At 34.5% G+C, this 17,050-nt stretch overlaps 2 protein-coding genes across 3 annotated transcripts; both read left to right on the plus strand.

The window, feature by feature from the left end:
* Positions 1-2,588: 2,588 nt before the first annotated feature.
* LOC142619977 (uncharacterized) lies at positions 2,589-8,851 on the plus strand. Of its 2 annotated transcripts, XR_012841623.1 has the most exons (9): positions 2,589-3,220; positions 4,898-5,418; positions 6,570-6,620; positions 6,710-6,817; positions 7,636-7,731; positions 7,854-7,952; positions 8,032-8,091; positions 8,185-8,320; positions 8,585-8,851. XR_012841623.1 is itself a non-coding variant. In XM_075793393.1 (8 exons), the coding sequence occupies exons 1-8, from the start codon at positions 2,716-2,718 to the stop codon at positions 8,248-8,250; spliced, it is 1,506 nt and encodes a 501-aa protein (XP_075649508.1). In that variant the 5' UTR covers positions 2,589-2,715; the 3' UTR covers positions 8,251-8,533. The 2 variants fall into 2 exon arrangements, 1 of the variants encoding a protein (XP_075649508.1); XM_075793393.1 differs by lacking the exon at positions 8,585-8,851 and having other exon boundaries at positions 8,185-8,533.
* A 2,987-nt stretch (positions 8,852-11,838) lies between these two features.
* Positions 11,839-16,297, plus strand: LOC142618299 (putative folate-biopterin transporter 7). Its single transcript, XM_075791206.1, has 2 exons — positions 11,839-12,280; positions 15,088-16,297. Exons 1-2 carry the CDS (start codon positions 12,022-12,024, stop codon positions 16,146-16,148), a joined length of 1,320 nt encoding a protein of 439 aa, XP_075647321.1. The 5' UTR covers positions 11,839-12,021; the 3' UTR covers positions 16,149-16,297.
* Positions 16,298-17,050: the final 753 nt, after the last annotated feature.

Consider the following 17,050-nt stretch of genomic DNA (forward strand, 5'->3'; position numbering starts at 1 on the left):
AAATTAAATTTGAAGTCAATTCAATTGCAAATTGGTTCCATAGTGATTTTGGATCCATAGAGTTACCACTAAGGTACAAGGCTCTTGGCAGAGAAGAACAGAAAACTAAAAGAGAGCAATGAAAAAGGTAACTGTTATTCATATCCAAACTATTTGCCGATACCTTTAAAGCATGTCATTGTGCTGCTAGCTCCAGCATGGTAATTTGAACAGCACCTGGCTGCTCTGGTCCACATGGAACCCAAATATCACTAGAATTATTCACAAAGAACATTGCATCTCGTGTTTTACGAACAGGTTCAAGCATGGCACCTTTAAACTGCCAAATTTAAGAAAACAATATAGAGGGCACTGTCACTATGGTTAGTTATTTCCAATTGACTTCCCTCATAATATTTATAAAATAAAAGACAACTTGGACTAAAATTTAAAGCATAAAATGCCAAGTATCTTCATGTATGCAGCAAACTTACACAAACAGAAATATCTGAACCTGAAAAGCCCTCTGTCTAGAAAGCTAAGCTTTCAAAATCACTTTCTTCTATATTGTGAGGAGTACCATCTAAATGCACCTGTAAAGGTTAAAAAAACATCATAAAATTTTTTGGAACATGAAAAATAATGCTCATATAACCAGATGATCTTTTCTTCTCTTTTTTTACTGAAGGAAAAAAAATTCAATTATGGTGTCCGTTACTTTGAACATGTGCTTTCGGGCCTTATCATATGGTAGAGGAATGTACATACGCTTGTCAAAACACTGTCGGATGGCCTGCAATTAGTAATGCTCAGACACATAACAGTTTGAATTATTCAAGAAACAATTACAAAAAGCAAACTTCTCATGTTCCCCTTTACCTCATCTAAAGCATAAGGAGTATTCGTCACTGCAAGAATGAGAACCTTTTGATCGTTGTGCCCTACACCCTAAAGCATCACAAATAAAATGTCCTGTCACTTCAAAATCAAGAATTTATCAAAACCATTCTGGAAAAGTATCATACACACATAGCTCTTATATATTGCATTCAAAAGTTATATGTCTAAAAATTTATCTTATATGAAAACTTTACATCTCTCTAAACTCTCTATTGAGTATATGAAAATTTTCTAATTAGTTCTGTAAGTGCACAATTGTACCTGGACCCAAAAACAAGTGTTGGGCTCAGACCCAATGAGCCTTATACAATAAAATTTGTAGAGTATGGATTTGAAATCTAGGTTCGGGATGTTGGAAGTTTGATTAACAGGCTAAAGTGCCACTATCTGTGCAAATGGTAAACGAATAAGACAAAGAGACCTCCTCGGACGTAAGCCGAAGAGGATTTGTATATATATTCTCTTTCTATGCCAAAATTTACAATTCTTAGTTCCTTTTTTTTCTCAGGTGTAGATCCCCCTTCTCTTTCCTCTCTCGTTTCCTTATATACTTCTTCTTCACTAGTTCATCCACGTGTCATACAAATCTTCCCATTGGATACTTGTCCCATCCACCACCTTCTTGAAGTCTTCAAATAATAGCAGGGAGGCTAAATCCTACTGTTCATAGGTCATTTTCCCATTAATGCGGCTAGAGAGGTAGATGCAAGGCCTTTAATGTGGTGGTAGCAGTTTTTTCCTTAGATATTTCTCACATGTCTCTGCTTCAAAAGGGTGCTTGGATCACCCTCTTACCCACCAGTTCTTCCAAAGTTCTGCCTCTAACCCGTTTAGCAAGTCCCAGGATCATTGCTGGACCCGTCCGAGGAGACATTCCTCCTCGGACAACTCCTCGAACTACTACAATGCGGATTGACTTGTGAGCCTAGAGGCCCTGATCAAATCAAACTGGTACCAGTCAATCAGGCCCAAATCCCAAATGTTTATTCAAGAGTTTTTACCCCCCACAAGTTCCACATAAATGTCATAGTTAGGGCCCAATTATTTTCTTGGGAAGGGGGAGTCTATATAAAAAAAAAATTAGTGAGTCTTATATTTACCTATTATTAATTAATTTTTAAAAATTTTGTAGGGGCCATGGCCTCCCTTATGTTAGACATGGTTTCGTCCCTATGGTTTAGCGATAGAATGGCCATAACCCATCTCACTAGCTAGCCTAGGAGTTATAGGTTAGCAAGTTGAAATCCTATCACTAGTGGCTTAGTAATAGAAAGCCTTTGTGGTCCATCTCATCTGCAAGTCCAGAAGTTACGAGTTCGAGTAGTAACAAACCTCATTATTGTATGGGTAGTCCCATTCTAAGCATGAGTCAAGTTTAAGTAGGCTAGGTACAGTAATAACACCTACAAATCAACCATATTTCGAAAGCACCTAATAATCACTACTAATAACTTACCATTAACTGTTTGCCGGCAATTACTACTCAAAACTAATGCTTCTCTTTCCTACTCCAAAATCTGCTCTCTATCTCTTTGCCGGCATTTAATAGTAGGCCCAATTTCTCTCTGCCGTTTATCCCCCCCAAAAAAAAAGGAGGCCCAATTTCTCAGGCCGAAACCATGTGATAGGAAGTCCATCTAGATTCTAGATTCACTAGGTGATGTATTGGGCCATGAGTTAAAAAAAAAAAAAAAAAAACCAAAACCCTAACCCCTACTTCAAAATTTTCTGTCATTTTCTCTTACTTTCCTTTCCTCTGGGAAAATCTCAGGCATTTCTTCTGATCCACATTTCCATTGCAATGAAACAATAACAACAACAACAACAACAACAACAATGGCCACCAAGTCACAACCATTCTCATGGTCACGTCTCCTCCTCAACTACCAATTCCTGAAAAAACCCACAAAACCCCCACTCCACTTTTCACGGAAAATCTCTACTTTCACACACTTTCCCACCTCCCAAACACCGAAATTCTCATTTCTAACAAAGATCCATTACTCCACAGTCTCCGATAGGGTGGTCCATGACCTCCTTGCCGAGGTGGAGAAAGAGAGGCAGAGAGAAAGAGAGCAGAGGAAAAGGGCTGGCCTGGACACCAAAGACATTGATGCTGAGGATGAGGAAGATTACATGGGTGTTATGCCATTGATAGAGAAGCTTGAGAAAGAGAAGCTTAAGGACACTGGGGAATTGAACCGCTACGAAGAGCGTTCGGACTCTGATAGCGATGATGATGACGAGAGGTTTAGCAATGAAGCAGTGAAGAAGAGGAAGGATGAGTTTGATAGGAAGTTCAAGCGGCACGAGGAGTTGCTTAAGAACTTCACTGAAGCTGGTATTGAATGCCTTCCACTTGTTTGTTTGTTTGCTTCTTTGGATGATTTGTGATGTTGAGTGGAACTGGAGTGATACGTTTGGATGCTTGAAAAGTGTAGGAAAAGACTAAAGAATGACTTTTTAATACTGGGTTTATAGTTATCTCATGGTTTTGTTTGTAATGTTGAGTAGAACTGTAGCAGAGTTTGGTATGATGTGTTTGGTAGCTTAGGAAGCATGGGAGTGGGAGAAGTATAGAAAATGGAATTATTTTTATTTGCAAGTTTGCTAATCTTTACTAAGAAATTTTAGCTCAAGTGAGTAAAGTGCAACCTTTTAAATTACAGGTTTGCACTTGAAATGTAATTATCATTTTTTTAGGTTTGGGGGGTGGGGGTTGAATGAACATTTTTGTTATCTTAATAATTTAATTTATTTTTGAGTAGCATAAGTTTTTTGCAACTAGTGGGTTGTGGGAAATGGTACATTCAGCAGCTCTCAATTAATATGATGACAGTTGAAGAGCTTTGTAGAAGATGATCCATGTTAGATAAATATGAGTAATTAAGGCTAATCCCATCTTTACTATTAAAAAGAGAAGAAAAGTTCTAACCTCAAGTGTTCTTAGTGCATCCTATTGGATGTTATGTTCGATAGACTTCTGAGCTTGGATTCTTTACAATTGGATCAGGGAGCATCTTTTCAACTTTGGAAGAATTTCTAGTAACCTCCCTCTCATTACCATTTTGATATGGTAATGTCCTCACGATCTATAGAAAGCCTGAAATAATATATGTATGTATTCACATTCTAAAGACTGCATTTAAATTTAATTGATTATTGCATCTAAGGTGTTCATCTCGTGAACTCTCTGAATTCTTTTTTCTGTTATTATCAATAATATTTCTTTCTTATTTAACAAAAAAAAAGGGAAAAGAAGATAGTGGAAGAGATTTTCCCAACTCCATCTAAGTTCTGTGTGGAGGGAAGAGAAGGGGAGCTGCGGGGGGTGGGGGAAGGGGACATTAATTTGTTTTTCTGGCCCTGCAGTCTTTACAATTGTTGGGTTTTGTTTTTCCTGACAGCTCATATGCACCTAGCAAACACACTCACGCTCACCATGCATACAGGCAGTAACATAAATTAATATACGTTTGTATGTCATTCTGAGTTACTTTCATTTTTTATTTTCTGTCTTTTTGCCCGTTCTGTAAATTGAGGGAGCACTAAATGTTGCTGAATCACAAAGATAATACAATTAATGTCTTCCCTGCAGACTTTCCCTTCAGTATGGGCTTTATATGAAGTGCTCTTTGTAACTCAGCAGAAAATTTAAATTTAGTTAGTAAAAAGTTCTTGCTCTTTCACAAACTAATGCTCATGTCCAACATTCTATTAGGGTTGCTATGTAAGGAAGAGAAACTGTTAATTTTTTTTAAAAATGACTTCAAATGTTGACATTTTTGTTTTCAAACATTTTTATTATTATTTTTTATCCATTTCTAAGTTTCTGTGCAACACAATGGAGGGTTCATGTTCTGTATTTTGTTTTTTCTTCTTTTAACTCCCCATAAGAATGGGATGGAGGACAAGGTCATAGGTTGAAGTCTTGTAGAGTGTGTGAGTTTCTTACCAATAAAAAGAAAGTGTTGTTTTATATAAATTGATGTGAGATTCTTTTTGGCATATCTAACAGATACACTTGATGACGCATTCAAGTGGATGTATAAAATAGACAAGTTTGAGCAAAAGCATTTCCGACTCCGCCCTGAGTATCGGGTCATTGGTGAGTTGATGAATCGTTTGAAAGTAGCAGAGGGAAAGGATAAATTCATTCTTCAACAGAAATTAAATAGGGCTATGAGGTTGGTGGAATGGAAGGAAGCTTATGATCCTAACAATCCTGCCAATTATGGAGTTATTCAGCATGAACAAGTTGGAGCCTCTGCTGATCTCTTGGACCAACCTGGATTTGAGAGGGCAAAGCAATTGATACAAGGGGACGACGATGATGAGGAAGAGTTTGATGACATGAAAGAGAGGGATGACATACTGATAGCAAAGATTAATTCCATTGACAAAAAACTTGAAGAGAAGCTAGCAGAGTTGGACCATACATTTGGAAAGAAGGGGAAGCTTTTAGAGGAAGAGATCAGAGATCTGGCCGAGGAGAGAAATGATTTGACAGAGAAGAAAAGAAGACCTCTTTACAGGAAAGTAAGTGCACGCATCATCCTGCTACGTTTTTCATTGTTAATTGATAAAATTCAGCATACTTGAGGGTTTCTGATTTTTTTTTGTTGTACTAAATATTCAAAATTCATCTGGTTGACATTGTGATGTGAGAATGGGACAAATTCTGTAAGTTGTAGCTTTTTGTTCTCTTTTTTTCCTTTTGCTCTTTTCTTTGTCATGCAAATCATTTGGTTTTGAGTCTCTTTGTGGAGAAGTTTCTCTTGCTTTTCTTGGTTTTTCAATTCATAGAATTAAATATAACCATAATGGGTAGCATTTTAAAATGATTAAAAATTGTTAATTATATTGGTAAATTACACATGCACCTAGTGGATCGGGAACCCAAGATTCCACCTAGCCCTTCTATCCCATTATTATACGAAGAGGAATTGCCTTTGAGCTGTAGCTCGTTGGCATGATTATAAATTGTCTAAATTTAAGCTCATTCCTCACTATTCATATCAAGGAAAATCATGTCCTGCTGGAGTGGGATTCTATTCATTGGTTTGTGTTTTTCTTAGATACGTATAAATGCCTAGCTGGCACCATGATTGCTTCAAAAAGTTCTTTGGAACTTTTTTATCACAAAAAAAAAAAGTCAATATGACCTTGAGCTTGTAGGTTAATGCCTTTATTTCTTAGATTGATCTTTGTTTAATAGACCATTGCTTAAAAGATTAAACGTATTTCTGATACTTGACTCCCATTCCTCTACGTTCAGTGTCTCATTTCTTGAAGGAACTTGGTTGATGTGGAAGCCAGTTAGAGGTCAAGAGTTCAAGTATTGTCATGAAACTCATAACACACACACACACACACACACACACACACACACACACACACACACACACATAGTGCATAGTGATTGCCTTGTCCTGAAATCTCTATGCTGGTTTTCCTGGGATAAATAGTTGTTCTTTTTTACTCAAACCTTTTATGATTTTGACTATACTTAATAAAGTTTGTTCTTCATTCAATTACTTTTATATTTTATATCCTGCACTTATCTTCATTATAAATATGTTGCAGTGTTTTCCGGTTTTTTCAATTAGTTTTATATTTTTCTCCATGCAGAGTTTGTTCTTGGTTACCTATGTTCCTTCATTCAATGAGCTGTTATCATTTAATTGCAGGGTTTTGATGTGAAATTGATTGATGTCAATCGAACTTGTAAAGTTACTAAGGTATTGACTCCCTTTTTTAATTTCTTGTTATTGAGAATAATGTCTATCTAATTTTTATTTATACAGTATCTTAATCATATATACTGTAGGGTGGGCAAGTGGTCAAATACACTGCTATTTTAGCATGTGGAAACTATCATGGTCTTGTTGGTTTTGCTAAAGCCAAGGGCCCTGCAATTCCTATTGCTCTTCAAAAGGTATTTTAATTGGTTCTATCAGTTCTTTTATGAATTTGGGGTCCTTTTTGTTTATCTGCTGCTTTCTAACTTCTTACTGTTTCAAACTTACTTGATTTGATTACTGTATTACATTCAGGATTTGGATATGAGCCAAACTATGAATAATATGCAATATACGTTGTACAATACATAGATACTCTTTTGTTTATGTTGTACAATAACAATACAGTATATATAGGATTTTATATCATTTGTATAAGAAATATCAAAAGGTATTTTGATGCTCTTGATGCTCTTGATGCCCATGTTGAGATTGTATCTGTTATTTTTTTTTAATATTATCTAATCTAGTCTTTTATAGGGAAAAGCTCCAACATTTTTATCATTTCAGCTGATTTCCTCTCATGTCCTTTGGTGCTACATGCAAGGCCCGAGCTTCTTGGGAAATGCATTGGTTTCTTCTATATTTATTATGTTGCCATTTACATTGCTCTATTCTTATTTCAGTGAAGTCCACTTTATTGGCGTTGTTTCTTGACTGCCCCCTTTCTGTAGAAAAAAGTGTGGTTGGTTGCATAGGATCATGCACTCATACTTAAGAAGGCAAAATTATTAAACCCTGTGAGGGTGGTAACCATTGCCACCCCTTTTCACTTTTTGAAAATTTTAACCATGCTTCTTGTGTGCAAAATTTGTGTTTTGCGTGTTAGAACATAAATGAATGAAGAATTTTGATTTCAATCCCAAGAGACAATGTTGTGGTGGTTTGCAAGTGCCCTCTCTTATGTTACTCGATATTTTTGAATGCCTTAATTTTTTGATTTAAAATCAACCAGGCATATGAGAAATGCTTTCAAAATCTCCACTATGTGGAACGGCACGAGGAGCATACAATTGCACATGCAGTACAAACTGCATATAAGAAGACCAAGGTATATGTGTTTTTGGTTTTTTCAGTTTCCATATCTTTTTCTATTTATATTGTCTCTTTTTCTCTCTTTCCTTGGTTTCTTTGTACAATTACACCTTAGGTTTAACCTGCATAATCTTTTAGGTATATCTCTGGCCTGCACCAACTAGGACAGGTATGAAAGCTGGAAAAACTGTCCAAACCATTTTGAATTTAGCTGGTTTTAAAAATATCAAGTCCAAGGTAATTAACTACCAAACTGAATCCAAGGATTATATCATGATATCTTGGTATTTACTCTGACAACAAAAACTCTTGGCAGGTTGTTGGCTCAAGGAATCCTCACAACACTGTTAAGGCTCTCTTCAAAGCTCTGAATGCAGTAAGCTGCTCATCTTTCAATATTATGGGTGCTTTAAATCTGTATATTCTTCAAAATTTCATGTTGATTTGTTCTTATCTGTGAACTTTCCAGGTTGAAACTCCAAAGGATGTTCAAGAAAAGTTTGGCCGGACTGTTGTTGAGAAGTACTTGCTGTGATAGGGTTTCATTTTTGGGTTGACAGCAATTCTTCCAGTTTTGTAGTTTGTTTCCTCAAATCTAACAGAAGGTTGTATTCCTTTACATATTAGATGATGAAATGGCAAATTTTTTCTAGTTGTTCTATTGTTTTTTTTTAACCCTTGTATGTGATAATTATTTTTCGCCACTACTGTTACTTTCTCTATTTTTGTGCTGACATTTTTACCAGCAAGATAAAGGGGGGCAATGTTGTAGACTTTTTGTTGCAAATAAAATGATAATAGACACAATTTTATCTTCATCCATCAGAATTGAAAAGAATATGATTTGGTTAGTGCATGTGATGTCACAGGGGATGGAGAACAGGAAAAGTATTCATTGCCTCACTGGGTAAGCTGGGAATGGTACTGTTTGGGGCAACCTTTCAAATCTTTCTTCCCCCACTTACCCTTCCTTCAAAAGACTTGGATTTTTAATGTTATCACTCTTGTTATATGTAAGAATGGTTGTGAAGTGTGATTTTAAGATACCTTTTAAATATCATTAAGCACAAACCTTGTTAAATTGAAATTGTAGTAGGCTTTCAATAGGAAATTTAAAAAAGCCTATTTGACTATCAAGTTCTGAAAGGCGTGTTGCCATATTGAATCTCCCAACAGGAAGACCTCTCCAGATACAATGTTTTGCAGCTACACCCTCAATGCATTCTTCAATAATACTTTAGGCTAGTTAATTTCCTCAGAACAAGAAATTTTCAGACCTCGGGGATAAATAATTATAAATGATATAGGCAACAGGAGGTTTAGCTGGTTTCTTGGTAAAAATGCCTCGTAAAATAATATGGATATTGTTAGCTTTAGTACTTGTAAACATAAACACTCATCGTAGATGATCGGTCGTCTTTTTGGCTGGAAGATCATTTGTTGTTAACATTAATTATGGATGATCATGTGTTTATTGGCTCACCTATCAATCACACGTAAGTTGTAAAACATGCGCGTATGTATTATGTATTTTTTAAAATAAATAATTTAATAGTTACCAAAATCGACAATTTAAACACATAGGAGACAATGCCATTGAGCTAGAAATATGTTTTTTTTATAGTAATGCTACTGTCACAAATAATATTATAATATTTTTATAAACTATTGATGTGACTAATTTTTTATTGGATGATCATATGTTTAACATTAATTATGGATGATCATATGTTTATTAGTTCATCTATCAATCACACGTAAGTTGTAAAACATGCGTGTATGTATTATGTATTTTTTTAAATAAATAATTTAATAGTTACCAAGAGCGACAATTTAAACACGTAGGAGACAATGCCATTGAGCTAGAAATATGTTTTTTTTAGTAATGCTACTGTCACAAATAATATTATAACATTTTTACAAACTATTGATGTGACTAATTTCTTATTGGTTTTCACTTGCCCATCATTAACATCACTTTTTCATTTACCAATAACCACTCACCACATCAACAATTTATAAAAAAAATTTGTAAAACAGTTTGTATCTTTAGCATTACTTTTTTATTTATTTATTTATTTTTTTATACCAATAATCACTTACCACATCAGTAATCTGTAAAAATTTTTGTAAAAAAATTTGTATATTTAGCATAATGGCCTTAAGCAAACTTGTTTCATATTTTGAATTGAGGTTAATACTATGAAACAAGTTTGCTAATGGATGTCCTTAGGGAATTGGTTAATAATCCATTTAAAAAAAGTTTTTATGGGGAAGAAAAAAAAATTAATATTTTGATAGTCTTTTCAATTTCCTATGAAAGTGGTGTCAAAATTTTCTTAAAATAGATTGTTAACCAGTACCTTAATGGCACTCATTTGCATGGCTTTTTTTTTTTTTTTTTCAATGGATAGAAATATGTATTCTTAATGGCCTTGTTTCATATTTTGAATTGAGGTTCCAATAATTATTATTTTTAGGAGAGTAAAGTGAGTATGAACAAATTTCGGATAGTTTTGCTTGGTTGTCGGTGTTGCTGTTTAGCAGAAAAAGTTCATTCCGAAGTATTATTTTTAATCTGATAGATCACGAATCAAACATGAGTCTCAATCCATGCATATAGCATGTGTTTGTGGATGTACATAGATATCAGTTTTGGACAATTGTTATTTGGTAACCGGTATGGACTAGATATGGTTCATAACTTCATAGGTAAATTCAATCTGTATATGAATATTAGAACTTAATAAATTGGGCCAACGGAGGGATGACTTAGTTGGTAAGATTCAGACACTTCGTCTAACCCACTTAGGTTCGAGTCCCGCTGCCAGCAGGAGTCCGTTGGTGGGCATCCACACAAGTGGGTCCATGGGCTTCAACCTTAGCGCCTTGCCCGGGGCAGGCGTAACCTAGCTAACCTTTATTTATTTTTTTAACCCAAAAAAAAAAAAAAATAAATAAATTGGACCTTGGACGTGTCATAACCTGGGCTGGGATCTGCTCTTTTTTTTTTTCATGGCTACAATGGAATCATTAATCTGTTACCTTTTCTTGAACATTGAGTAAAGTCCTTTGTTTTGTACAGAAAAAGAAAAATAAGATAGGAATATCGCTTTGGGTAAAGTTCTGTGGGGCTTTGGACTTGTATTTTATACTCTTCACCTCATCTTTTATCATCCCATCTTTGTGACTATTGCATTCTTTATTAGACCCCTAATTTAATGTGGAAATCACCAAGGATTGCTAGCTGTAGTGTTGTAAAGGGGATATTCCTATGTTTTCTAGACATGTGACAGAATATTCTTAAACCCAGATCTATCCCTTTTTTTTTTCTTCTAATTTTTAATTTTAATTTTTTAGAAAATCTAGATATTTCATTTCATAAAATTGAATGATTAACCTCCCATTATTGTAATTTAACTAATATTTTCTAATATTTCTAAATGATGTATCCAATATCTAAAATCTCCCACGTCAACTATCGGTATATTAAAAAAAAAAAGTTAGAAGTTTAAAAACTAATCTAGTAATAATAACATCTTTTATGATATAAATTCTATTTCATAAATAGTCTATTACCAATTGTTTTTTTACGAAAAATCACATAAAAAATAATTAAATATAATATTTTTAATGAATATGTTCAAAATTAAAAAATCTCCTTTAAAAAAAAGTATATACAAATGTAATCTATTTATTTAATTAAATACATTTTTATAGATTTAATACTTTTACCAAACCTCTTTCTAACTATCCTTTCAAGTGTATTTGGTGGTGATCCGTAGATGCATACTAGAGAGTTCAAAATCCAATATACATATGTCATCATGAAGCTTAGGGGAAAATGATTAGACCACCTATGAGTCAATTTCTTTTGTCTTGTAAAAATCACCAAATTCATTCTCATCTGCAATCGTCATTTCCTTGTAACATATCATTATCATATAAAAATCTTTATAAAAACAAAAACAAAAAAATCAGTAAAAGAACCTATAGAATATTCTAAACCCAAATTTTTTATTTATTTATATATATATATTTTAACTTTTTTTGACATATTCTACTTCTACACGTAACTAATAAAAAAGCAAAAGATTCAGACCGAAGCAAGAAACAAAAATTCTAGGACAAGCCAAAAAAGAGAGACACGTCACCAGCAGTAACAACACGTGGCACTGACTAACACCACCAAAAAACACATACTATAAAGCTAGTACTAAACTGACCAAACTACAAACACCTTCAGTCCCAGATTCCAGAACCCCTTTCGACCTTTTAACGTTACACAAGTCTCAACAGTAGATTCATGGTCTCGTCGGATCGTAACGACGAGAACCCGACCCGGAAAATTCTGGGATTCGGGTTCTTTGTACAAGGTTTCAGGTGCTTTCCATGGATGGCTGTGAACTTTTTTCTCAAGGATGGACTCAATGTGGACCCCTCTACTCTTCAGCTTCTTCAAAACTCGGCCAATCTTCCTATGGTTGCTAAGCCCTTCTACGGCGTCGTATCTGATGCAGTGTATATCTATGGTCAGCATCGCATTCCCTACATCGCCATTGGAGGTAGGTACATCAAATTGTAAAATAAAATATAGATATTTTTTTTATTTCTATTTTTTGCCATCTTTGAGGCCTTGTTATTACGGTAATACCTCTCCGAATTGCTGAGATTAGTGAGTGTAAATTGACTGAATTCTATTTTATTTTTTGTTATTCTGATTTTCCCAATATGACTTTGAATATTTTGTGCTGACACTGATAAAGTGGTGGCATTTTCTAAGATAATGGAAACAGTGATGGTGATTTGGATCTGATAGAAATGAATTTTCGTACTTTATGAATTCTTAATGTTCTTGGTTTTTTTTTTAATAAAAAAGGTGGAGGGTTTTTTTATATGTAATACTATTTAATGTTTTTTAAAGTCTGTATTTTATGCTCTGAGCAAAAGCAAAAGTTGTAGAGATTCAATGCCTGAATGCTTTTTGCTTTATGTGGAAAGCACATTGTTCCCTTATTCTTTTCTTAACTCATAAACCTTAATCGTTTATCTAGTATACTAGTTGTTAACTCTTTAATTGTTGTTTGTAATGTCTATGTCTGATTTATTTAATCTTAGTCAACATTTGTCTCAAATTTTCATTTCACACTCATTACTTGCTTACCATACTTTGGTGCGAAAGCAATGCACTTTTATGGCCAATTTCGATGGAGGGGGAGCAGAGTAGGGTTGGCAGTTCATTCTATGGTTCCTTTGACATATCAAGTTATTAGCAGTATCTTATAATTCAATCGACCCATTGTGCGGACACACGCATGCAAGGTCATGTGAATGCATGATGTTGCAAAAATCTAAAAGCCATTAGCTCACATTTTTGTAAGCATCTATTTTATGAATAGTTTTCCTAAGCCAAAGAATTGGATACCATTATGTTCTATAGGACATTACTATAATTTTTCTTTAATGTTTAGAGAAGCAAGGTTGATTAAATTAAGTAAGTTACACACGCACCATTGAGGTTTAAACCCACACCTTACCTTCTATCCATTCTTATTAAAGAGAGAGTGCTATTTGAGCTAGAGCTCGTTGACAATATGTAGACTCTTATTGGCCCTTGGATGAAGAAAATCCTGGAATTCATAACAATGGGAAAGAAAAAAAAAACACATTACCACAATTATTACAGAAGAACAATACTTTATTGATAAGATGCCTGCATTTGCTCTACATGCTGTGTAAAAGCTTCTTTAATGGAGTACTTCTTGGGTAGCCATTTTTTAACAATATAGGAAAGATTTTGGTGGAAAGACTGACTTCATTCAACTGACTGTGTTGTAATTTCATTCATTAGTAAAAATAAGCAGGCCTAATTTATTATCATAATAATGACTTTCTTGATTTCTTATGCAGAATTGATTGGGCCATAGCATTGTCGAATACTTCACAAAAACAAATTTCATTAGAACTTATCGAAGAAATTTCATCTCCTCTTAAGTTATCATGTGTTTTTTCCAATATCTAGTTCAATTTGTACTTCTTTTGCACTATCCATAGTTTTTTTAAGCAATCCAATAAATTTCTTGCCTGAAACAATTAATCTCATGTATCCTTGCCATTTTTCATGTTTGCTTCCTAGGCTAATTTTTTTGTTGCATAAAAACACGAAACAATTAGTTAACGTATTGTCTTGTGCCTATTTCACATCTTTAATATTGCTAACTCATCTTGGTTTCAATGCTATACTATCTGATGTGAAGTAGGTACAAATTTATGGAGTCTTTCCTTCTTTCAAAAAAGATATGATGAAAGTCTGCATGAGTTATACTTTTACACATCCATAGAGCTCAAATTTGTTAACTTAAAGTCTTAAAGTCTCACTCAGAATTTTTATTTATTTATTTATTTTTTGTATCAGTAAGTAAAGAACTTTATTAAAGAAAAAAGAAAAAGAAGGCCGAGCTGAAGTACACAGGGAGTATATTAAGGACACTCATGAAAAACGAGAATAGAACAAACAGGCAGCACGAGAAATTAAGCCATAAACCAGCTGCCCAGAAGAGCCAGAATATCCACAGTTGACCCTACAACTGAAGCTATTTGATCTGCTTTTGTTTTTAAAGGAAAATGAGAATTCGGTCATTAGAGAGAGAGAGAGAGAGAGAGAGAGAGAGAGAACTCTTAGTCAGTCAACTTTTGGCACATTCAAAAGCTATTTTGGGCTTGGCTTGTTGGTCACCTTTCCTTTTATGAGGAAATGAGAAATTGAGCAATATGGGTCAGAATTTGGTGAGTTTTGGAGCTGCGTTGCAGTTGCTCTCTTTATGGTGTGTTTGGATGGTAGGATTTGGGCACTTGGATTTGGATTTGGGTGATTAAAAATTTAAAATCCAAATACCTTGTTTGGATAGATTGCAAAGGGTCAAGGATTTGTATTTGACAAATCCGTTAAGGTCCATGAATTTGAAATAATTTTTTAACCTATAGAATTTTAGAAATCCGTATAACATACTTAAATATTTGGATTTGGAATTAAGACATTTCAAATCTATTACTTGAAAATTCAAATCCAAATTCAAGTATCTAAAAGCAACCTTATAAATTTTCTATAAAGCTAGAATTTGACACTGAGAGAAAGGGATGTTTGCAAGAGATAAAGTTTAATACCTATAAAAATGATTATCTGAACTTACACCCAGCTAATTTGCTTGTGCTTGTAGATGTAAGGTCTGATTAATATTATGATCCCTTATAGTTCTAGATGGATGTACTTGACTTTTTTTTATTTCTCTTTTAATGTGTCCATTTATTGTTTTCCCAGTGCAATATGATTCTTATTTGGTCTCTTACTAATCCCACAATTTTGCTGTTGCAGCTTTGTTACAAGTAGTGTCATGGCTAGCTATAGCAACCCTCTCCCCATCAAGCATGTCAATCTACACGATCTCCCTATTTCTCCTTCTTAGTAACCTTGGTGCATCAATAGCTGAGGTTGCAAATGATGCTATAGTTGCAGAGGTAGGTAAACAACCAACTTCCTCTTCCAAAAGTTCTCAATCATCTTCCTCAGGACAGCTCCAAGCATATGTTTGGATGGCTTCCTCTGTTGGTGGAGTCCTCGGAAACCTATTAGGTGGTATTGTCATAGATCGAACCTCCCCCCAAACTATGTTCCTGTTTTTTGGCCTTCTCCTTGCCCTCCAGTTCTTTATAACGCTTACAGTTCGTGAAAGCTCTCTTAACCTTCCCAAGAGCACAGCTAATGCTGGGATTATAAAACAACTTTCAGAGCTCGCAGTTGTATTAAAAAAACCCGAGATTGCTTACCCAATAGCATGGTTTGCGGCATCTTATGCCATAATTCCAGCATTAACAGGCACCATGTTCTTTTACCAGATAGAACATTTGAAGATCGACTCAACGGTGTTGGGTCTTTCTAAGGTGTTTGGTCAGGCAGCAATGCTTTTATGGAGCATCATTTATAATAGTCACTTGAAGTCGGTCCCACCGAGGAAACTGATTTCAGCCATTCAGGTGTTGATGGCGGTTCTTATGATATCTGATGTCTTGTTTGTAAAGGGGTTTTATCGAAATATGGGTGTGCCAGACTCTCTATATGTTGTGATTTTCTCAGGCTTTTTGGAGGTTCTCTTCTTTTTTAAGATTCTGCCATTCAGTGTTCTGATAGCGCAGTACTGCCCTCCAGGATGTGAAGGATCTCTAATGGCATTTGTGATGTCTGCCATAGCCCTTGCATTCATAGCGAGTGGATACTTTGGTGTAGCACTTGCATCATATATTGGGGTTACAGGAAATAATTTTTCAAGGTTTCCGGTTGGCCTCCTAATACAGGCAGTGTGCACAGTTATGCCAATCTATTGGTCATCATGTATACCTGATGACGTGAAATCCAAATCGAGGAGGAAAAAGGAGTAAACACTTGATTTGTAAAGGGATGGAGGTTTATCCTAGCAGCTTTTTAAAAATTATTTCTTTTTTAGGGGTTTTATCTGTTATTAGTAATGATTTTTGTAAAACGATTTCTTTGTCATTTGTTTCAATATATATAGTCATTATTCATACTAGTGGTATGTCTGTAAGGATCAAATAAAAATTACATGGAAATTAGCTACGCTTGTATCATTGAAATGGAAGAACAAAATAAATGATAGATGATAAAACGTTGTTTAGTACTAAGGTCCACCGTTGAAGTGGGCCTAGTGAAAGCATATGGCTGAATAAATTGGAAAATTCGGCTATAATACTTTGGCTGTTGTTGGTATTCATTGGTTAGATTGTATCTTGCATCATTTCTCCGAAGGTTTTAAGTAGTAATTTATGATTATTTAGTAAATAATTTTAGAGGTTGTAGGGGGCCTTTTAGGAAGGGTGAACCTTTAAATTATCACTCTACATCGTTATTGTAATTGTGGAAATATTCTATAAAAATATATTGAGTATTTAAATTTCATCAAATATAATTAGATTAAGGTGGCACTCTGCTTTTTGCAGCAGTAGATGAAAACTTCATTCAATCTGTCAAGGATGTCCTTTATCCTTACGCAGTTTAAAAGGGAAAAAATGGTCTAGCTACATAAGTTATTTCATCTTTGTTTTTTTCAAGGGGAGTTATATAGCAAGGGAAAAGTTAATGAATGTACTAAAGGCATTGGTTTATTAGTTTATGATATATTTTTAGAAATTTTTTATAGAAAAAAAAAACCCAGCTTTTTTGATATCTTTATATATTTCTCAAGAAAGTAATATTAAAAGTTTCCTAAAATGGTCCATTAACGATTAGCAATTGCCCCAAGGGCATATGTTAACATGACCTATAA

Source organism: Castanea sativa, chromosome 12 (assembly GCF_040712315.1).
Source record: "Castanea sativa cultivar Marrone di Chiusa Pesio chromosome 12, ASM4071231v1".
NCBI classification, from domain to species: Eukaryota; Viridiplantae; Streptophyta; class Magnoliopsida; order Fagales; family Fagaceae; genus Castanea; species Castanea sativa.

Excerpts from the sequence above, each read along its gene's own strand:
- LOC142619977 (XM_075793393.1), top strand. The coding sequence starts at position 2,716 with ATGGCCACCAAGTCACAACCATTCTCATGGTCACGTCTCCTCCTCAAC. Across the intron at positions 5,419-6,569 it reads GAAGACCTCTTTACAGGAAA|GGTTTTGATGTGAAATTGAT; the intron begins GTAAGTGCACGC and ends ATTTAATTGCAG. Across the intron at positions 6,818-7,635 it reads TTCCTATTGCTCTTCAAAAG|GCATATGAGAAATGCTTTCA; the intron begins GTATTTTAATTG and ends AAAATCAACCAG.
- LOC142618299 (XM_075791206.1), top strand. The coding sequence starts at position 12,022 with ATGGTCTCGTCGGATCGTAACGACGAGAACCCGACCCGGAAAATTCTG. Across the intron at positions 12,281-15,087 it reads TCCCTACATCGCCATTGGAG|CTTTGTTACAAGTAGTGTCA; the intron begins GTAGGTACATCA and ends TTGCTGTTGCAG.